The sequence below is a fragment of the Astyanax mexicanus genome, chromosome 14, assembly GCF_023375975.1.
Source record: "Astyanax mexicanus isolate ESR-SI-001 chromosome 14, AstMex3_surface, whole genome shotgun sequence".
NCBI lineage: Eukaryota > Metazoa > Chordata > Actinopteri > Characiformes > Acestrorhamphidae > Astyanax > Astyanax mexicanus.
In genome coordinates, this window is record NC_064421.1 from 47,320,906 (window position 1) to 47,344,714 (window position 23,809).

The window sequence follows — 23,809 nt, forward strand, 5'->3', positions numbered from 1 at the left end:
TTTTTACACAACGTTTAATTTAAAGTATATTGCTTAAAGATACATTTAATGAAAAAACATGCAGAGAAAGTATAATTAATGTGTATTTTCATTAAGAATATTAAATAGAAAATGCACTTTTAGTATTCTTTACCTAATTTAAACATACTTTTAATACTATTAAGTATACATCCTTCTCACAAGGGTTACTACGCTATTCACCAGTACGGGACAGTGACCTGAAGAAGACGTCATTCTACAGGATGTAAATGACAGCAGTGTTGGTGCACTGGTCCCAGGGTTTCCCTGATTTAGTTTGAGAGAGGGAGGTTGGTTGTGGTTTGGTGGGGTGTGTGTGTGTGTGTGTGTGTGTGTGTGTGTGTGTGTTTATGGGCGAGACAAAGCAGTTGTTGTGCACTCTGGGACCAGAGCCTCAGTGAGCTGACGACTACGAGAGGTTCTCACAGCAGAGAGAGAGAGAGAGAGAGAGAGAGAGAGAAAGAGAGAGAGAGAGAGAGAGAGAGAGAGAGAGAGAGAGAGAGGACGAGAGAGCTTCCAGGAGGCTGGCTCTTTCTCTCTGTACTCATCAATGGCATTCCCCCCTGACCCTCTCTTCACTCAGACAATAGCAGCACATTCCTTTCAGGACCTTCTCTCAGTCCAGCCAGAGCTTCACCCTGTCCTCCATTCACAGCTCCAGCTCACAGCAACAGGCCCACCACAATCTGCATCTGTTCACGAATCTGTTCACGAATATTGAAATATATTTCCGCTGTCATGTGTAAATCAGTATTTTAAAATGTTGTTGTGTTTTTTTATTAATGCATTTTGATGGGGCCGAAAAACAAAATGAATTTCCCAAAGTACTTAGAATGAAATCAAGTTATATTTAAGCAATAACACACTGGAGGTTGGTGCTATAACGTGTAATATTGGCACTGCTGTGCTGCGGTTGTAGCCAGGAGATCAGCACAGCAGTGTCAATATTACAATATTATAGCAAGAACCTCGAGTGTATTATTGTGATTATACCACAGTTCATTATCACTGTTTATTGAAAGATTTTAAAGAGTTAAAGAGGAGGAGAAAATAGGAGCTGTTTTGTTGTAAACTGTCCGAAAGTTTAAATAGTTCCATTGCTGCTCTGTGTGTAGGTGCGCTGTTTGGCTTGTAAGCGCTGCATCGTTGCATGGTTACCTGTATGTGTCGGAGTAATACATGGAGAGCTTCGGTTACAATGCATTACCGGCTGATAATGGCACTCATAGAACACCTCTCAGCCAATCACATTGCAGGGTCAGAACTAACTGTGGTATAATTATTAGAAAACTATTATGAATGTTTTTTCTCCTGTTATATATGGTAATCGTTTTATTGTCACGTTTCAACAGTATATTGATATTACACTAAAAAACTGACCTGTCATGAGAAGTATTTGTGTTTTTACAATGTATTATTCCTGAAAAAAATACAATAAATTATCAATTTTATTGTAATTGTATGCCACTAATTTAATATGTATAATGTGATGACATAATAAAGGAATTACAAAATTTTAAAGAGTACTGTTATTACTGTTATTAATTTTCATACGGAAATATCCTTTAAAAAGGTCATGTCCATATTGTCGCTGTCTTGAGGAAAATCATCATTTTTTTTTTTTTAGTTTACCACATAATTTGAACAGACAAACTGTCCCTTATATGGTGCCAAAATTCCTTGATGAATGGACATATAGAAATAAACTCTTTTTACATTGACTTCTATATATGTATGTGGCGGAGTAATACATGGAGAGCTTCGATTACAGTGCATTAACGGCTGATAACGGCACTCATAGAACGCATCTCAGCCAATCACATTGCAGGGTCGGATTTAATTGTGGTATAATTTTTTTTAATAATTTCCCACACATTATTTTTGATGCCTTCTATCACAACAGACCACGCACACTGGGAAACACATGAAGCAAGCCAGTGCATCCTTTCTTTTAAACTGCCACAATCACAATGTCACTGATGGCTCAATGTGCTTATGAGGAAACAATAACTGTCGTGTCATTTGTATTATATTTACGTCTGCTAACACCCCTACACTGGCTAATAAACAGTATATATACAGTATACAGTATTGCGCTGATAAAAAGAGGGACCTCATCCATTGAGATCCTGCTACAGATTGCTGTGGCATTATTGTGAAACGAGCATCTAATGACAGTGCTAAAACTTAATTTATATTCCTCTATGTAAAAAAATATATATGTCTGTATTTTAACCTTGTCACCATCACTGCCCACATACTTTTACGCGTTGGTTATGTTGGCATTGATGTTAAGCTTTAAATCCACTAGAGGGCAGTTCTGCGCCCATGATTTTCCCCATGTGCTAAGGCTCTATTCAGTCATGTTTTTAGAAAACGTGCACAAATACGAACTAAATTAATGTCGCGCATAAATAAGCAACTGCCCCATTTTAAGGAGTAAGGAGCCCTTTGTTGTATTACATTTTTACAAGTGCCATCAACATTAACATTTTAACACAGGGGAATAACCCGGATTTTTAATCACAGTTTTTAATCATGCATCTTGGCATCATGTTCTCCTCCACCAGTCTTACACACTGCTTTTGGATAACTTTAATGCTGCTTTACTCCTAGTGCAAAAATTCAAGCAGTTCAGTTTGGTGGTTTGATGGCTTGTGATCATCCATCTTCCTCTTGATTATATTCCAGAGGTTTTCAATTTGGTAAAATTAAAGAAACTCATCATTTTTAAGTGCTGTCTTGCAACAGTCAGTTGAAGCAGTGGAACAGACTCTGTGAGCTCAGTGTAGAAAGCAATGTAATAAAGCTGCCCGTTTTAATTCCTGTGTGTTGTTTGACCGCTCTTATGCCCTTGAAGAAAACATGTTACCCAGAGTTGCTCAAACAGTGCTGCAACATGGCACTTCTGTCTTTTCGCTGCATTATTTCAGTGCGCTGGTCCTAAAGACATGGTGAAATTAAGATGTTCTGTTTATAGCAGATTATGCATTTAGACAGACGTACTGGTCTTTTAACGTTTTTAGAACATTTCTCATATAACATACTCAAATACTAACATTATAAAAACTTTTAAATGCAAGTTTAAAACGTTGCAGCGTCGCAATCAAATCGTTTAAAACCGTTCTAAGAACCTCCAAAAAACTTGACAGATTAAGCATTAATTGAAACTGTAAAACTTTAAGTTTTACCAACCAAAAATTTGTAGCGCTGAGTTCTAAATGTGGGAATTTACCCACAAGAACATTGTAACGACTGTTAAGCATGGTGGCGGTGGCAGCATTATGTTCTCGAGTGTTTTCTGCTAGCAGTGGAACTGGACCAATGCACGATTTGGATGGAAGAATAATAAAATAAAAGAGCTACCTTAGAATTCTTTGACATGTACAGAGATTTGCGAAGGATACATCAGTTGCGCCCTTAGTGGACGCAGTGGACAAAAATGCAGCCTACCTCAGTTGCAGTTGAGGCTTTAGGCTTTGGGATTCATCTTTTGACTTGACTTATGTCAATACAGTTATTTACTTTCTTAAAATGTCTTAGTTTTTGTCATAGTAAATCATTGGTTTAATATCCTAAATATAAAAAATAGCTATTACTTTGAGATACATAGTCAAAGAAATGGTACTGGCTAGATACAGTATAATATGCAATCTTAAAAAATACCATTTAGAGGTATGTGTATGTAATTTTTTCTATCAAGCCAAAAAGGTGCCTGTTTGAGAGACAGGCACTTTGGGTGGTCTTTAGAGTGGTACCCTCGCCCTCATTTGTTAGATCATGACCTTTGATTGGAAGTGATTGGAGCCATTGCCCCCAGTCATTTAGCAGTCTATTCAATTCCAGTCTATTCAGTTTCAATTTCCAGTCACCAGGCGTCCTTGCAGAACTCAAGACATAGTCTCTAGCTGCAGCTGTCCCTAAAGGGGCATGGGAGTGAATCAAACCAATGGGAAACATGGGTCCTGCTTACATGTGTCCTTGGGGTGGATTGGGTTGATGTTTGCTAAAGTTATCTAGATAACTTTAAGAAAAGCTGAAGAAATTCCATGGAGGAGGGGCCTGGGAAGAAAGGGTGGGTTTGTGGTTAGCACTTTCATGTTCCATGTTTCCATGTTCTCCCTGTGTCTGCGTGGGTTTCCTCCGGGACATCAGTGCCTGATGTAGTCCTTTAGAGCATTTATTTGCAGAAAATGAGAAATGGCTGAAATAACAAAAAGATGCAGAGCTTTCAGACCTCAAATAATGCAAAGAAAACAAGTTCATATTCATAAAGTTTTAAGAAATCAATATTTGGTGGAATAACCCTTGGCATCATGTTCTCCTCCACCAGTCTTACACACTGCTTTTGGATAACTTCATGCTGCTTTACTCCTGGTGCAAACATTCAAGCAGTTCAGTTTGGTGGTTTGATGGTTTGTGATCATCCATCTTCCTCTTGATTATATTCCAGAGGTTTTTAATTTGTGCAGGTGTGATGGATCACAGTATAGGGAGTCAGAATGGTATATGTTTATACTTCTCTACATCCAATCACAATCAGATTCTCTCTATCTGGATGGAGAGATTTATCTGGATAGGGGTTTTATTGAACGATGAGAAGCCGGAATGAAAACCAGCTGAAATTAAATAGGAGTAACGAGGCTGTTTTTAAAATGTAAGGAGGAGAAAGTTCAGATAATTGTGTAAAAATGTAAAATAATTACTCTAGTAAAGTATAGATAACCAACATTTCTACTTAATTAAGGTGATGGAGTATTTGTATGTAGTTACTTGATGCAACTGAGTACTTGTATTGTGAATCCTGCTGTACTTCTGTATCTTGTGTAGTACATTACTTCTGCCACCTCTGGATGTGGATGTGAATGCGGCGGTGTGTGTGATGTGGTGCTACAGGTCCCTGCATGAAGACAAATTATCATAGCTGTGGGTTTCATCTGACAGTGATGTGAATTTGTCTGAATGTTAAATTAATAAAAGAGATCAATAAAACTGCGTAAACTCTCAGATTAGCTACTAGGTTACATTTTAAGCTAAGCCAGCTACATTATTTCTCAGTGCTATATGCTAGTAGAGTTCAGATTCTCTGCCCAAGCCAGAGCTTGACCCAATGCCCTCCACTCAAGATAATGGTCTGTGACATAGGCGTCTGTTTTTTAAAGCATTTTTTATTTTATATGAAGCTATGGCATATAAATGACAATATAGCAAAGTAACAAAAAAGTTGCACAAGTTAAAATGTTATAATCACACAGCAACTTGACTTGCAGCGCTGTGTGTAGCTGTTCTTAATAAACATTTTTCTTACATAATAAATAAATAAATAGGGAGCCCCTAAGGTGACATCATGTAAAAAATAAGGTGTAAGAATGAGATTCTAATGTGTGGGAATGAGATAATTAAGTCATGGTCACAACTTATTAAGGCGTGGAAACGGGACACCTTAATTGTCTCGATTCCCACGCCCTAATTATTTCGTTAAGTTGTGGCCACGCCTTAGGATCTCATGACAGTTTATGGGTCGGATTTGGGCTCATAATGAGAGTTTATGGGTCGGGTTCGGGCTCACAGTGACAGTTTATGGGTCGGGTTTGGGCTCATAATGACAGTTTATGGGGTGGGTTTGGGCTCATAATGACAGTTTTTGGGTCGGGTTTGGGTTCATAATGAAAGTTTATGGGTCAGGTCGGGTTTGGGCTCATAATGACAGTTTATGGGTTGGGTTTGGACTCATAATGACAGTTTATGGATCAGGTCGGGTTTGGGCTCATAATGACAGTTTATGGGTCGGGTCGGGTTCGGGCTCATAATGACAGTTTATGGGTCGGCTCGGGTTCGGGCTCATAATGACAGTTTATGGGTCGGCTCGGGTTCGGGCTCATAATGACAGTTTTTGGGTCGGCTCGGGCTCATAATGACAGTTTATAGGTCGGGTCTGGTTTGGGCTCATGATGACAGTTTATGGGTCGGGTCGGGTTTGGGCTCATAGTGACAGTTTTTGGGTCGGCTCGTGCTCGGACACACGGGCACTAGGACCGCGCGGACGGCGCGCGGGAGGAGCGCAGCAGACACAACGGCTGGGAGGAAAGGCGAAGAAGGAGAGAAACGGGGCTAAATGAAAACACTCTTACCTGCTTCTTCTGCGGGATTTTGCTGTCTGTAGAACCGCCGCCACCGCCCAGAGGGATGTTCTGGAGGCTTTTGTGATTAATTCTTCAGGTAATGTTCTGTTTTTCCCTCCTGCGGGTGTTTAGGAGAAGCTGTGGTGTTTAATAGTAGTAGTAGCCGCTGTGTGTGAGCGGCTGGGACTGAGAGGGAAGGTCTCTGAGTGTAGTGAATGGGTCTGTAGTGAATAGGGATGCGGCGGTTAGTCTCCCTCAGTCTGCCCGGGCTGAGGCCCACACACCGCCGCTTCTCTCTCTCTCTGTTTCTCAGGGTTACAGTACTGCTGTACATCTAATTTACTGTACTGTACTTATTTAATCCGGTGTGTGTTGAATTCGAGTGTGTATAAAGGTGTTAAAAAGAGGGCAAGTCTGTGAACAGGGGCCCTGTGTGTGTGTCTGTGGTAAAGATAGTTAGTTAGCCAGGTTAGCTAACGTTAACTAGCTTAGCTATCTAAGGCTAAACCAGTCCGAGTGGTTTCTATAGTGATCTGTTATGTCTTTAGCTTAACTAGCTAACGTACAGCTAAGCTAAGCTAACTACATTGTGTCCTCTTGTCTTGAGTTGACCGCCGCGTGGACGGTTAGTTAGCTAGCTAGGGCCTGCTGCTGCTGCTAGCTGGCTTTTTTGTTCATGACTGTTCTGCGAGACCAGTCCACCTTAAATCCTAATATATAACTACTAATAAAATGAGTAGGTAATTAGGTTGGCTAGATAACTAGTTAGTAACGCTAACTAGTTAAATGCTGTTATTGTTATTCTGCCAAACCGTTCTCTTTCACTCTTCAGTGTGTAGTAATGTAGTAGTAGAAGTGCTACGGTGATTTTTCTTTATTTTACAGGGTGTAGGTAGGTTAGATATTCCACTGTTCTGTGTTTTACTCCCATAGTTTTGTTGCTCTCCTGAACCTTTGTTATGTTTGTTTTGACTGGAGGACATCAAAAATAAGAGACCACTTCAGTTTCTGAATCAGTTTCTCTGATTTTGCTATTTATAGGTTTATGTTTGAGTACAATAAACATTGTTGTTTTATTCTATAAACTACAGACAACATTTCTCCCAAATTCGAAATGAAAATATTGTTATTTAAAGCATTTATTTATTTGCAGAATATGAGAAATGGTTGAAATAACAAAAAAGATGCAGACTTTTCAACTTTCAGATCTCAAATAATGCAAAGAAAACAAGTTTATATTCATAAAGATTTAATAGTTGAGATTTTTAATCACAGTTTTCATGCATCTTGGAATGTTCTACTCCACCAGTCTTACAAACTGCTTTTGGATAACTTTTCATTTTAGTAAAATCAAAGAAACTTATCACTTTTAAGTGGTCTCTTATTTTTTTTCCAGAGTGTTAGGTAACTATATTGGATGCTCTGGTTGTAAGGAGGGGAGACATAGGTTAAGATCGAAATAGATATTTTTTAAAAACTTCTAAAGCAGGGCATCTTTGTGATTTCAGTGGCTCTCAGCCACAGGTTTAATCTACCACGCTCTGCTTCTTCTCCCTTAAAGTCATGAGACCTTTTGCAGGGGCTGTTTTTGTGGCATTGTGGCAAAAAACTGTGGCATGTGACACTGGCTGGTGTAGCTAAGTTAGGTAGATTTTAGGTTTTTTCATAAATTTTTTTAGCTTCTGAGGATAAGAAGATGCTGAGAGTATGTACTCCCCCTCCATACACACATACACACACTCTGGTGGTGGACGCCCCAACGCCCCTCCCAGTGCCACCATGGTTGAAAATGCAACGGTGGCCCTTATTGCATTAATTAATGATGATTATGATGATGATGAGTCAGAATATCTTAAAGAACGGACCAATAGAAATTCTTTAAAATTACCCGAAATAAACTTTCCTTTACATTGACTTCCTTTGAAGGCTAAGGAGGTTTTATCTCTCTGGTTAGAAATCTAGACTTTTGAAAATAAGGCTATAGGTTTAATACCTGAGCTTTGCAGTGATGCCTGCCCACTGCTCTCTGTGCATGTACACCAGTTTATTTCTCTAGTCCGAATAACAGGTTTAATAACTTCAATTAACTGAGCATTTTTCACATTGATTTGGTTTGGTTTCACACAAGGAAAACCACAAGCGCAACAAAATGAGTCACAACGAACCATGTGAGCATGTTGTCTCTGCTTATTGATATGATCAGACCAGTCTGGTGTGGAGCAAGAAAATAAATACAGGAAGAAGGTCCTGTGTTTTGGATCAGCACGTATTTCAGTGTGATTTTGTACTTTGCAACAGCAGAGATGGCATTTGTTTTTTTTAGCTGTTGTAATTAGTAATTATCTGGCTAATAAATCAGAACAAACTGCACCTGAACAGCCTTTTAGATTCACAATAAGGATAGTTTTGATAATTGGGTCAGATCACATTTTCATCCAAAATGAACTGTTCCAGAGTTCATTTAAGAGTTCATTTAAGACCGACTCTCTCTTGTTTGTCTTGTTTTGGTGTGTTTGTCTGCATTTAAGGTTGATTACTGTTTTCACACCTGTTGAAACAAACCAAAGGCTATTTTAATCTGACTGGTTAGCTCTAATGTAAAAATTCCCTAATTGTGCATGGGTTAAAAAGGGTTTTCTTTTGACTTAAAAGAGTAAAACATCACTTTTAACCACACCCAGTCTTGAATTTACAGATGTCAGAGTGGGTTCAGTATAGTCTGATTTGTATCCCTGACACCTTGCTGCAGTGTTCGAGAAGGCAATACTGCAAGCTTTCTTTTCAATTGTAAAAAATGGGTTTAGCATAATACCAGGCATGTATTAACACTATTTTACATACTGTTTTACATATTCCATTATAGCTTTTTGCACACTGGTGGGTCCTATGGTGTGCAGTAGGTGCCCTTTTTAATTTTTTTGCTTCTTCCCTTCAAACAACCTAAATCTGCCATTGCTCACACTTGCGTACCTTCCATCCACCTTGTCCACCTTGTCCATTAGTGTGTAAAAAGACTTGGGAGTTCAGGAGATCCCCTAGGTTCTGTTGAAGCAGTAATCCGAGCAGGAATGCTGTTAGAACTATTCTGAGACACACTGTCAGCTTATGGTTCACGTCAGTGCTTGGTGGGTGAGCCTCAGGAGCCTGGATGAGTCAGGATGCCTAAAGAGAAGTAGAGGCAAGGAAAGAAATCCCAACAGGAACCTTCTCTTGCTCATAGCTTTGGTGGGGTCTTGGAGGGGACATCTCTTTATCTGCTAGTTGAGTCATCTTTTACACTCCGTTTCTCCAAATTCCTTTGCACTTTGCACACACAGGATTGTCCTGAGGCTGTAAGTGGTTGCTGTGAGTCTATTTATGGATAAAAGATGTGTTTTTGTTTTTTTTACGCATTTGCCAGAAAACCCTCCCAGCAACCTAGTTGTCTAATGATGTTGTTGAACTTTAAACTTTAAATTTGTAATTAATGTGTTAATAAATCATGGAAGATATTTAGACATATGAACTAGATTCTTTTTTTTGTTGGAAAGTTCAGTAAAGTAGTAGCTTGATTGGCATTCATCAAACCAGGCGAATTCCCTGCAAGCTCAAGCTTGTACAGGCTATATAATACATTACCGTACTTTTGCAGTTCACTTTCCATTTGGTCATGCTTCACTCATACAGTAGCGCTGGTCAGTACCCTTAAATTCATATTATAATGCAGTGTAAATTGTGGGTAGTAGACACACACCAGCTTGCTTGTTCTTCAATAAACAGCTCTTTGTGGAGCTTTATGAATGTGTTATAGAATGGGAATTTCCATCATGCCCTTGCTGCTCAGTATTTCTACACTCGTCCTCCAATATAGGACTCATGCTTCTTCTACTGATGTGGCTCTCTGTGTGTTTCTCCCTGTTTGTCTATACAGACTACACAAGCACACACATATACACACATATACACACATCACTGCCTGCAAACTAGGTAATTTTATTTAATGACAGTGCATGGTTCAGCGCTGCTGCATTTGTGAACCTAAAACTAATTTTACGGTCCTGCAGATGAGCGTTCCTTTAGAATAAATTGTACGATTTAATCAAGAGCCACTTGGACTACTAATGCTTCAGCTCTGCATATTTCATGCTTTTCTGTGACATGATGCATGTGATTTAAACTGACTCTAATTTATTAAACATCCCTTTTATTTGGAGTCTAATCCATACATTTGATACAGTGATGTGATGCTTCTGCTCTTTCAATGTGCAGCTCTTATCCTGGCAGGATGAATCTGCCTCTAACTGATAGAAGAACTGAGAGAATCATGCTTTGCACTAGTTATAGTTATAGAGGGGGTCAGATGAAGTCAAATTTGTTATGTTTACTCATTATGTCGTTTCATAAGAGAAGGAAAAACACCTTAAAATAAACTTGTAACAAGATGGAGATTAGTCTTATTAGATTAATTTATGTGTAACTTAAAGTGAGGTGACTGTAATTTCAATTTCAGTGACAAATGATATCATGATGCATTTTATATGTCTTAATATATAATAGAAGACTCATTTTACAGCTTGTTCAAACCAATAAATGTATATAAAAATGGACCCTGGTTTAATTAGTTTCTGTTCTATAGAAATTAAGCCAGAGCAAACGTCTCAGACTGCCTTCACTGAGTTTACATTGCAGCCTTTTGGATCCTGTTTGCTGTTGCAGTCATGTGTCTTGTAAACCAGCCAGTAAAAAAAATAAATGGGGTTATTCGCTTTAGTCCTGTTTAGGGGTGGGCGATATGGCCCTAAAATAAAAGCACAATAATTTATGGTATTTTTGCAATAACGATTCTCTTGAAGATAGGACAAAACATTAAAAAGTTGAAAAAAATATTTTTTTACAAATACACGACTGCAAAAAAAAAATATATTATTGCATACAATATGATATGGCACATCCCTGACTGAGATATATTAAAAAATACAATAATTTGTAACAGAAGTCAATGAACCTGAATGTCATGATAGTATTCATTATAATTTTGCATTACATATATCTCCATATATCCAGGATTAAAGTAAAATAAATGATACTGGACAGATATATTATATTATTTTTTCCTTTTGCCAAAAACAGCTAAAAAGTTGTACCCTGTTGTGATAAATAGGGGTGGTTGATATGGCTCGATATTTCAGGGTATAATATTTATACAATTTAAAGCTGATGCTGTTGCTGTTTCTGCATTAAAGCATCACATAATGATATACTATTGTTGAGTAGAAACTAAACACATCAAAGGTGTCTAGAAGCATGATTGTTCCTGCATTTAAAGATTTTTTTTTTTTATTGTGGGTGGGGCTGTTTGTGGCTTAGCAGTTTTTTTTTTCTTCCTTTCAGTCTGTTAAAACCCCTAACAAGGGAAATGTTGCACCAGTAGTAACTGTTACACCAGCATACCTTTCGCCACTGGGTTGTTTTGCCTTGAAGGCCTGGCGTGTTGAAGTTGTTGTGATTGCACAAGACTGCTCTATCGCACCACGGTTCAGTCTGTGAACCACGAGGCATGAAGACCCCACCGTCTCGCTCTGCCACATGACACTGATTTGCATTGAATGGGGCTGGCCCCTGTATCCAGAACCGGAATGATGAATGATTGAGGAGCGGGAGCGCGCGAGAGCATGAGTGAGTGGGTGGAGGCCCCGGGGCCCAGTAGACCATGTGACCCCCAGTCAGGGTATTGGGTTCATTCAGTTGCCGCTGGCTGGCCGGTTGCCAGCTATGCAGGCATTTATCCTCCCCCTCCCGAGTAGCGTGGAGTCCACTGCTAATGCAGAGACTGCTCATGTTTAAGGGTAGGTCAGTGTTTTGGTTTTGTGTTCAGGTCTGTGGTATGTTGTAATTGACTCAACTCCTTTTTTAGTAGTTGTTGTTGTTCGTCTTCTTCTTCTTCTTGGTTTCTTTCATCTTGCTTTCTCTAGCTTTCATTTCTCTCCCTTCAGCTCTGTCCATCTCTCTGCTTCTATGTCTCAGTTAGCTGCCCGCAATGCATTCGTAGTAATGGAGACTCTGTTTAAAAGAGTCTCAATATCTGCATGTGTGTTCGTCACAGCTGAATCCGAAGCCTGGCGTGAGTGAGATTAGTTCATAGACCTAGACTGCAAGCCTCCTCTGTGAGAGTGTATTTTTGATTATCTGACTGAATTTCCGGTTCAGCTGCTTTTGTTCAGTTCTAAAAAGCTGCCTAAACTGTTATTGGACTTTAATGGTCTCTTTCCACTAAAATCCTCTTGTTCTTGTTGTTTGTGAAATACAGTACAGTCTCTCTGAGTTGTTTATGATGCTGCACATGATGAAACTCCTCCTCATCCTCTTCCTCATTGTCTGCAGCAGCTAGTAAAAGAAAATATTCAGAAAACCAAAGCGAGTCGATCAGGAAAAGCACCACGTCTACGTCAACCCGTGAATTAGTATTCATGGCCTCGCCCACCTTGCCTCGGGACCGCCCACAGGCAGAGCTGAAGCCGGGCAGCGACGCCGTCTCGTCAGATAGGAGATAAATAACAGCGCTAGAAACAGCATGCAGTTCATTCCTGTGTTATTTGTGCGAATAACACATCAGTGTTTATATACTTTACCCAGTCATTCAGAGCTAAGAAACAAATGGTTAGAATTAGTCTATGGAGGAAAAACACCACCAGCCAAGTACAATTGAGATACTAGTTAAAATATAGGTACTAGTTAAAAGTAAAAATCCACCTGGGCTAGATTTTTACTTTCTGGACCTGGACTCCCCACCTCTGTGTGTGAGTATCTATAGGTTTAAATAGGATCTCCGGTGGATTTGGTGTTTTACAGAGACTCTAATACTAGGTCAGTGGCTGAACTGCACTTAGCAGGTTCAGAATTACACGTGTTGTAAAAAGTAACATATGACATTGAAAAGACTGTTATTAGTGTAAAAATGTCTTTATTTTAAAACGTTTCCATCTGTTGTTTATATTTCTGCTTCGCAGTGCTGTTAGCCAATCTGAGGCGATAAGTTTGCATGTATGAATATTCATGAGCAAGAGTTGAAATCCTATAATTTCTCTCTGTCCACTCCTCCACCGGACTAAAGCAGCGTTACACTGGATCACCGGAGCACTTCTTTTTTTGTTTTTTTACAAAAAACAGCTCACATGGCATTCATTAATACTAGAGACCACAACTAGACATTTTAAAATGAATAAAAAAACAATGGAATGAGACTTTAAATGCTAAGAATAATATAATCTGTTTTAGAAGCTCTGAAAGAAACATTTTGTACTTTAATATTTTAATATATAAAAAGGCTTCTTGAAAAAAGGTTCTTCACTCTCTTCATACAACTCATCTACAGCAGCAGTTCTTTAAGAAAAACACAGAGTGAAGAAAGCTGTTTTTGTCACAAAGGTGCTACTAAACCTCCTCCACAGCCCTCATGGTCCTACAGACCCCTGGCTATTTTCTTCCTGCTTAGATTCTTCTTCCGAACTTTGTGGGTCTCAGAAGCACGGGGTCAGCCTGACGCAGCCTCTACCCATTCCAAACTAATGACTTCCTGTGAGGGAGCAGCCGCTCAACACATTTGTGTTTATTTATGTGTGTGGCAGTCGTTTAAGTCTTCTGCCTTTAGCTATAAGGAAATAGTGTACTTTGGAGTACAGGCTCTATTTAGCTTTATATCTAAACTAACGGCTGCTAAAAAACATGGAAGCCCATCGTCTTTCAGCAGAGTAGTGTAGAATTTGTAAGATAGTGAACAATGAAGATCTGTAAACTTACCCTTCCACAATATATGGGAAATAAGACTACAGGCCGATATACTCACCTCTGACCGTTAAAAGAGCTAGTGCTTAGCACAGTTACCTAACTAGTAGAATTGATATATAAGGTGCCCTGGATTATTATGTGCACTGACGATTTTTGGGAGAATTAAAGGATTTTGGGTGTATTGGAAGTGTTTATTGATTATTGGTAAATGTAAATGTGTGATTGTGTTTGTGTTTGTGTTTTCAATATATATATTGTTGTCAGGTGTCTATTTAGGTGATACTGTTGCATTACTTGTATAGTAAATTAGCCTGTTAGCATGCTGATTTACTATACAAGTAATGTAACATGAGTTATGGAGTTATGAGTGATGGAGGATGGATAATTAAATGAATTGTGTAATGATTAAAACTGTTATTACATGAAGCTAATACTAGTGCAACATATATATATACACACACACACACATATATATATACATTTTTTTTTTTGGATGTAAAGGAATGACCTACCTGCATTATAGAAGTGCGATGCATAATATCAAAGAGGCACCAATAATAATTACTTGTAATAACTCTTCTTGTTTCTACATGTTCATGTTGTCTCACATGACAACACATGAGTGGTTTGGTTGTTCTTATTGGTGGAATTTATCTGCTGGCAGTTGAAGCATGCGTTTGTTTATTTAACTTGTTGGGACAAAAACATTATTATTGTGGGTTGTAATTATAATTGCAGTGCTGGCAATTGCATAAATGCGTTCTTTTGAATTGCAGTTTCGATTTAAAAATTATTAGGAACTTGGCACTGATCATAAACTGGTGCATGAATTATGAGCTGTGTATTTAAGGCATTGGTTGGCGCACAAGTTTTGTCTTATAGCATCTTATTTTTTTACTGTTATAGATACTGTAAATAGAGAGGAAGAAGGTGGTGGTAGCTCACAGGTTTCTTGTAACAGTCCTGTGCACACCTTCATTATATTGAAGACTGGCCTGTAATCGAAGGGATTTAAAAATATCCAGGCTAGGCCGGGACAGAGTATGAAGCGGCACAACAGTGATTTATCCGCGTACACAACAGGGCTACAGGCACTACTGTGTCCGGTTTAATTGGAGACATGACAAGCCCCAGGCTCTCTTTATATGTCACTAATTTGCTGGCTGTCAATAACACCGCTGCTTCCTGTTGCTGGTGAGTGCGGATGGAAGCAGGGGCTTACGAGATGTTTCCTGGACTGGGCAGAGCAGCATTGGTCCGTGTTTAAGCTGTGAGATTGGTTGTATACTGGAGTAATCACAGGTTGTATAGTGATGATTTGGGTAGTATATATGATTTGGAAAATATTTGAATTATTAGTTTTCAAACTTTTTGGAACAGTAAGAAATAGCAATAATGTTTATAATCCTTTGTTCTTCCGCTTTGTTCATTGTTCGGGACACAACAGATTACCATTATTTTATATTATGCTTCTGGTGTTTTATCATTGTTACACTTTTATAATAGAAGTGTATGTTTACGCATCAACAAGGAAGGTTGCCTTAGGTTAATGTTATATCACCAATTTATTTAAAATGTAATTATTTTTCTGATTATCATTTTTTCTTGCACTATGAGTCACACCAGATTATAAGGCACGTTAAGCGGCACTATTAAGGAACAGGGATGATGCCATGTTTTACCTCTAATTCAGCAGATCTCACTGCTGTAATTCTTAAAAAATATATATTTTAAGGTCAAACGAACGCTGGATATTGATTTACACAGATTTCTCTCTTGAAAACTTTGTGTGAGTAAATCACTTACGTTTATTTACAATAAGCTTAGACTTCCTGATTTCCACGAAGGCAGAATTAGAATTAGCATTAGCAGCTAACTGCTAGTGCTTAGCACGGTTAGAAGGTAATGCTAAAACTGCTCCAGCAGTGATAGCCAGGGTTACTAACAGGCTACAGGCCAATAATACTTACCTCTGATCAAGGAAAGAGCTATTGCAAGTTGTGGGTAATGCTAGTACTGCTCCAGCAGTGATAGCCAGGGTTAGCAGCAGGCTACAGGCTGATAATACTCACCTCTGAACAACGAAAGAGCTAACGCTTGTATTACTCTGTACTTTAGCAGATTGGATTACCTGCTCATTAATTAAGTGCGCCTTACAATGCATGAAATTAAATTCACTTTGTTGAAATGAGTGGGAGTTTTACAACATGTCAGTAGGAAGGCTAATGTATATTTTGTACTGTTTTTCCACAGGTATCCTTTGAGAAGACGCATCTTGCCCTGGCCCCGGTAAAGGAGACTGTGGGGTTTGGAGCTGCTGCTCTCCCTTTCGAGACTCTGGCTAGACAGACTTTCTCTCTCTGGCCAGCATGACGGACGTGGTGATCGTGAAGGAAGGGTGGCTCCACAAACGAGGTAAAGCCTTTATTTTTGTGCAGCTTTTAGAATATCAAAATGGTATTGTGGCATTGAACTCTAAGCATTCTAGGTTTTTCTCAAACCTGTCCTGTGGCTCACCAGCAGATTCACGTCTTTTATCATGTTACCTTTAATTTTGCATCTTAGCTCGATTGTATTATATATATATAAACTGTTAAGCATGGTGGTGGTAGTATATAAAATATATAAAACAGGCTAATGTTAAGCTTTTGGAGTGGCCTTCTTCTGGTGTTGACCTCAAACCTATTGAAAATCTGTGCACACAACTAAATGTATTGGTGTCCTGGTATACTTTCTGTGAGAAGAGGGGGAAAAAAAGGTTTACAGAAATAATTGAAAGCTTAATATTACCATTACCTTACATATACATGACAAATATATGCAAACATTTGATCAACTGTACTTACTACACTTCTGTGTCGGTAGATGTTTCGTCTCGTTAACAGTGGTTCTGGATGTTTATTCAGATTTTTCTTATTTTTTCATTATCTATAACTTCTTAGGGATCTGGTATAAAGGAGACCCTCAGGGGTCAGTGATGGGGTTCAATGTCAGCTAATAAAAACATTTTAGTTCTGCTTTTAAACGTTTCAGAAAAGCATGGAGGAAAAGATAATCACTGCAGTTTCTTCCCTGTCCTTTATGATCAATCTCTGCTGATTTACAGAGACTCTGATCAGAGTAATACTGTGTGGAGAAAGGTTATCGGGATTGTTTGTTTGGTTCTCTGGTGGGATAAGAAAATATTAATATATAATATATTTGGAAAGGTTTGCTTTTGTTTAGCCTATATGCTGCTCACTACACAGTGTTAAGAAGCTCAATCAAACATGTCTATTTGTAAATATACATTTATATTTAGTAGTTTATAGGAAATAAAGCTTGTTTAAAAACTAATTCCTATTTATTAAAACTATTTAATTAGACAACGCAGGGAATGCATTTGTAACACCCGCATGCGACCAGTTGAATGGAGGCAGTGCGTTTATGTGCTTTGATGTGACGGAGTAGTGTAAATACACCATCAGATCATCCTATACTGCACAAGTTTTACAACGATTTTCATATTGGGGTTAAAATTGGGCTAAACGTTGTGTAGTGTAACTCCAGCTGTATTGAGGAATGTATAAAAAAAACAGTAGAAGTTATGAAAACTTAAAACTTTATCATTACTATACTCTATCATTATTTTTACACCAGCTTAATACAGTAGTGCAAAAATATGTTTCATTGAAACCTCATGTTTCTCAAGAACTCCGCTCTCTAAGATTAGTGTCCCAGCTAAGATTTTACACATCAATAAATAGCACAAGTTTCCATTAGATTCTCACTTCCTGATTTCTGATTCACCTCTGTTAATCTTTTCAGGCACAAGAAGGGTTTTCATTTGCTGTGATGGATATTTGAATTTTAGCATGTACACAATGTATAATTAGCACTGGAAGATACTGCAAATATATATGTGTATGTATGTATCTTTATCCTTTAAATATAGAAGCAATTCTCAATTTACAAATTAGACTTTAATTCTTACATAACTTCAGTTGTTTTATTTGTAAGCAAACAGCACATTTAAAGTAATACACAAGCTATTGTTTCCTTAACATTTTATTTAAAAAATAATCTTTATTTTATTTAAAAAGAAACATTCACTGCTCTGAAAAGATATATAGCTATTATATTATAAGTATTTAATTGGCATAAAACTGTCTTAACCCATTCAGACCCTGCATCCATTACAATAGACATCATGTATTTTCTTTATTTTTAAATGTTTTATTGCAGATAACACTACATAGGAGATGTTCTCCATCAGAATAGACCATAAAACAGTAAACCACTGCAAAAACCCTGGAAAAACAGTAACATTACTAATGTAATTAATGGGATTTAGAACATGAAAACTTTTAATCATGTTTTTTTTTTTACTGTTTAGGTATTGTTTGTTAAATAAATGTCAATATAAAATGTGTAGTCTTGTATGCAGACTTCCAATGCAATAAAAATATAAAAAAATAGATTTTAGATAGAATATTTTAGTTTTATTGGAGTCTTCCTTTTTGTGCACTGCAGACAGAAAACAGCATACTTACATTCACATCTGAAAGGGTTAAAATACAATATATATATATATATATATATATATATATATATATATATATATATATAGTTTTTTTTTTGCAGTTTTATTCTGGAGAAACGGTCATAGTAAATAAGAAATTGTAGGCTGTTTGCATGTAAAAATGTACCACAACCATCTAGGAAAATGACTTGCCTAATCACTTCTGGTTGATGGTGTTGACCCGCTCTGCATTTCCTCTGGTTTTAGTGCAACAAGTGCTTTCTTGTTTACGTCGGCTGCGCGCTGATTGACTTCGATAACGTGAGTCGGATGTGTAGCATTTGATTCTATTGAGAGGGAAAGGAAGTGAGTGGAGCTGAATGTGTCGGAGGGTAGTGAGAGAATAGAGCGACTCAGTAGGCTTCCCTTGTACACACACACACACACACACACACACACACACACACACACACACTCACACACTCTCCATCTCTCTCTCTCTCTCTCCAGACACTGCTGCAGTTTATTGAAAACTTTAAATAGAGCTGGGATGTTAATTGGAAATTATATGAAACAGACCCTGAAAAACTTTCAGCAGCGTAATCTTGCCATAATATGCCGTAATATTGTTATAATTCTCTAAAACAATAAATAATAACATACAACTCAGGGAAAATTAAGAGACCACTTCAGTTTCTGAATCAGTTTCTCTGATTTTGCTATTATTAGGTATATATTTGAGTAAATGGACATTTCTCTTAAATTCCTAAAAATAAATATAGTCATAATTTAGAGCATTTATTTGCAGAAAATGAGAAATGCCTGAAATAAAAAAAGGATGCAGAACTTTCAGACCTCAAATAATGCAAAGAAAACAAGTTCATATTCATAGTATTCAAGTTTTAAGAGATCAGAAATCAATATTTGGTGGAATAACCCTGGTTGGTTTTTAATCACAGTTTTCATGCATCTTGGCATCATTTTCTCCTCCACCAGTCTTACACACTGCTTTTGGATAACTTTATGCTTTACACTCCTTTCAGACCTCAAACCATGCAAAGAAAACAAGTTCATATTCATAAAGACTTAACATATCAGAAATCAATATTTTGTGGAATAACCCTGATTTTTAATCACAGTCTTACACACTGCTTTTGGATAACTTTATGCTGCTTTACTCCTGGTGCAAAAATTTAAGCAGTTCAGTTTGGTGGTTTGATGGTTTGTGATCATCCATCTTCCTCTTGATTATATTCCAGAGGTTTTCAATTTGGTAAAATCAAAGAAACTCATTGTTTTTAGGTGGTCTCTTCTTTTTTTCCAGAGCTGTATAATGATAATGGGGGTATTGTGTATTGAATTGTAATTACATTGCATTGTTTACATTACATTATTTTGTCACATTTGTATTTTATGCAATTTAAAACTAAAAGTGTTATAATAATGTATTAATAATAATGTTAAAACTGTTATATAACTGGTTTGTAGGGATTTTTTAAAAATAGTCAAGTATATTATAAGTAGAGAGGCCCAAGAGTTGCTTTTATATACCATCAAACCCAAAATGCACCATCAGCTCTCAGTGAGAATCAGGTCTGTTTAACACCATCACTGACAGCATGCCCCCTCCTCATCATACAGCGCTCTTAATTAATCACAATTCAGCCTCTTCTCTTTGCTGAAACTCACAGTTTTAGTGGCGATGCTGAACAGTAGAGTAAAACCTGGTGTGACGTCAGTCAGACGTCTGGTTGATCAGAGCAGGAAGTAGCAGGAAGGTGGCTCGGGGTTTGGGGCTGGGGCTTGGCCTTTGGTAAGGAGGAGCGGTTGTTTAGATCTGTGCTGCTGATAGTCAGCAGACCTTTCCATTCACATTTTCGCGAGCAGGAAGTGAGCCTGTGAGCTTGAGTGCTGGTTCGATTGTTCAGCTCGTGGACACTTGGCAGGTCCTCTGATGGTTTTGCTTTGGCAGACTCTGGACTTCAAAAGGAGGCCGATATTGACTTTCAGATTTGTCCTAATAGAGCTGAGGGATTTCCAGCAGTTTAGTCTTTTAAATATATTCTAATATATATTGTATGTTCATTTATTTTCATGCTGTTTTAATGAAAAATAAATGTCTCCACATTCCAAATTATCAGCACAATATAGGGGCTTTTTTTTTGTTTTTGCTAAGTATGTTCGAGGAACATTTTGCTGGGTGCGCTCTAGCACTGCTGGAGCAGTATTAGCATTAGCTGCTATACGCACAAAGCACTAGCTCTTTCCCCGTTCAGAGGTGAGAATTATTAGCCTGTAGCCAGTTGCTAACCCCGGTTAGCACTGCTGGAGCAGCATTAGCATCATTAAGTATTAGTATTAGCAATAATTATGTATCTGGGATTCATTATTTTTTCTTTCCTCTCCATCTTTTCTTTTTTTCCCTTTCTTTCTTTCTTTCTTTCTTTCTTTTTCTTAGTTTGTTTTTCTTTCCTACCCTTCCTTCCTTCCCCTCCCTTCCTTTCCTTTTTTCCCCTCCTTCCTTCCCTTCTTTCCTTCTTTCTTTCTTTTTCTATCTCTTCTTTTCCTCTCTTATTTTCTTTCTTTCTCTCTTTCTTTCTTTTTCTTTCTTTCTCTTTCTCTCTTTCTTTCTTTCTCTCTTTCTTTTTCATGCTTTTTCTTAATTTCTTTTTCATTCCAACCCTCCCTTTCTTCCCTCCCTTCCTACCTTGCTTCCTTACCTTCCCTTTCTTTCTTTCTTTCTTTCTTTCTTTCTTTCTTTCTTTCTTTCTTTCTTTCTTTCTTTCTTTCTTTCTTTCTTTCTTTCTTTCTTTCTTTCTTTCTTTCTTTCTTTCTTTCTTTCTTTCTTTCTTTCTTTCTTTCTTTCTTTCCATTCTTCCTTTCTTTCTTTCCATTCTTCCTTTCTTTCTTTCCATTCTTCCTTCCCTTCTTTCTTTCTTTCTTTCTTTCCATTCTTCCTTCCCTTCTTTCTTTCTTTCCATTCTTCCTTCCCTTCTTTTTCTATCTCTTCTTTTCCTCCCTTATTTTCCTTCTTTCTTTCATTTGTTCTTTCTTTATTTTCTTTTTCTTTCTTCCCTTCATTCTTTCTCTCTTTCTTTTTCTTTCCTACCAATCCTTTCTTCCTTTTTTCTGTGATTGTACATGCACGTAAACGTCAGCTAACCTGCTCAGAATACGTCTAGATCTTATGTTCTTTTTCCACACTGAGGTTTAGGACACAGTGTGACTCAATTTACTCTATAAAAATAAAAATAGCCTCTCTTTGGATAGCTCAATGCTAAGTTTTTTTTTAACTACTTTTACCTCAGCAGAGTGTGTGGTATCAGTGTGATTCTGTGGGAATGATGCACAGATAGGTGTGGATTGAGGTTACTGTATATTTACGCTTCCATTTATGTTCCTAAAAGCTATTTAGCATTATGATAAGTTGACACACCAGCGCTACTCACACACATGCATGCACACTTTCTGTCCTCCCTGCCTTCCTCCCATTTCTCCCTCCCCAAACTACCCTTATTGAATGTTTTGCTGTCATGAAGCCAGCAGCTGTTCCCAGCAAAATGTCACCGGGACGTCTCTGTGTTTTGATTGGAGGGCAAACGTTCCTCTCGGCCAGAGCAAAAGGCCTCACGGTAAGCTGGCTTTAGTGTCACGTCACTGTCAACTCACCTTTGCCTCTGTCTGCCATCGCACAGAAGGCAAGTTTGGCGTGACATTGTTTTCTCCGTGGTCACTTTGCCCTAGTTATAAACAATACCAACATTGTACTACAGGTGCTGGTCAACGAATTAGAATAATTTGAAATAGTGCAATCATGAAATTCTTTGAATGCATTTTTTGTGCAGAAAGCAAATCAGGTAAAAAAATTTGTCTGGCGTCGTGGTGGCGAAACCTACAACCACGAGTGCGTGAAAAGATCCGTCAAGTTTCCCCAGAGCGTTATGGTCTGGGGATGCATGTCCGCTCGAGGTGTAGGGAAACTCTGCTTCCTCAAGAAGACTGTCAATGCTGCCGTATATCAAGATGTTCTGGAAACGTTCCTGATTCCGACTGTTGAGGAACAGTTCGGCGAAGAAGACTTAATATTTCAACAGGATCTTGCACCGGCTCATGCGGCAAAGTCGACCAAAGATTGGTTCACTAAAAAACAGCTTGAAGTTTTGGCATGGCCGGCCAACTCGCCTGACCTCAATGTCATTGAAAACCTTTGGGCCATCGTCAAGCGGAAAATTCGCGACAGAAAGCCTACTACGCTGGACCAACTGAAGCAGAACATCGCCACAGCCTGGGAAGCTGTGAGTGCGGAAACTTGCGACAAGCTGGTCAAATCGATGCCGCGGAGACTTCAGGCAGTCATACAAGCCAAGGGGGCAGCCACAAAATACTGAGAAAGTGATGATTGTAATTATAATAAAAATTATTCTAATTCAATGAAACGGTTTCTCCATTATTCTAATTCAATAAAACAACAGTGTCACAGTTAAATGGCCTAAATGGGCCTTTTGGAAAGCTCAGCTGAGCAAATTTTTTTCCAGGTAACGAGTTTTGTGATTAGTCTAACGAGTAGGACAGGTGCGGTGAACACCTGATTTGCTTTCTGCACAAAAAATGCATTCAAAGAATTTCATGATTGCACTATTTCAAATTATTCTAATTCGTTGACCAGCACCTGTATGTTTAATTCAAGTTAGCTCCGACAGTTCATCATTCTCTTCCCAGCAGTTTGTCGATACCAATTGTTGATACCAATGCACAGATAAAAGAATAAAAAAAAAATTGAAACATATACTGTATTTTTCTTATTCAGCAGATCTCGCCGCTAGGTGGTGAAGTGGAGTAAAGGTGAAGTTAAGTAAAAAAACACATTTTCTTTTAAAGTCAAACGAGCGCTGGATGTTAATCTAAACAGATTTCTATACTAAAAACTCGACTGATTATTTAGGTGAGTAAAGCTCTTCTGTTTATTCATAGTAACCTTAGATTTACAAATATCTCCAGCACTAAGGCTGGAGCATTAACATTAACGGCTGACTGTTAGGGTAATTCTAACGCTGGGGTTAGGAGCAGGCTACACGCCGATAATACTCACCTCTGAAGGAGGAAATAGCAGTTAGCAGCTAATGCTAATACTGCTCCAGTCTCGGGGCTGTAGAACTAAACTGAAACTCCTGTATAACTCTGTACTCCTGTATAACACTATAAAGACTGACTGTTGTGTATGAAAGTGCTATATAAATAAACCTACCTTACCTTTGCGTCCCATGACATTTAGCATGTCTGTGTAGTATTTGTTCATGTAATTTTTACCCTAAATTTTTTTTTAATTAGCAATTAAGTCATATGTTATTCCTTAATTCTAACATTTAGTTGCAAATCCAGTAAAAATTAGCTGATTAGCTGGAAA

The 23,809-nt window shown here is 38.0% G+C and overlaps 1 protein-coding gene and 1 long non-coding RNA gene across 2 annotated transcripts in view; both read left to right on the plus strand.

The window, feature by feature from the left end:
- The window catches only part of LOC125780990 (uncharacterized), a 74,056-nt gene that overhangs the window by 1,343 nt on the left and 48,904 nt on the right, over positions 1–23,809 (plus strand). The gene's annotated exons all lie outside the window — the stretch shown is intronic.
- The window catches only part of akt1 (v-akt murine thymoma viral oncogene homolog 1), a 66,638-nt gene continuing 48,904 nt past the window's right edge, over positions 6,076–23,809 (plus strand). Inside the window, exons 1-2 of the mRNA XM_022672583.2 lie at positions 6,076–6,237; positions 16,158–16,319. Of these exons, the coding sequence (XP_022528304.1) occupies positions 16,274–16,319 (46 nt within the window). The 5' untranslated portion in view covers positions 6,076–6,237; positions 16,158–16,273. The remainder of the gene's footprint in view (positions 6,238–16,157; positions 16,320–23,809) is intronic.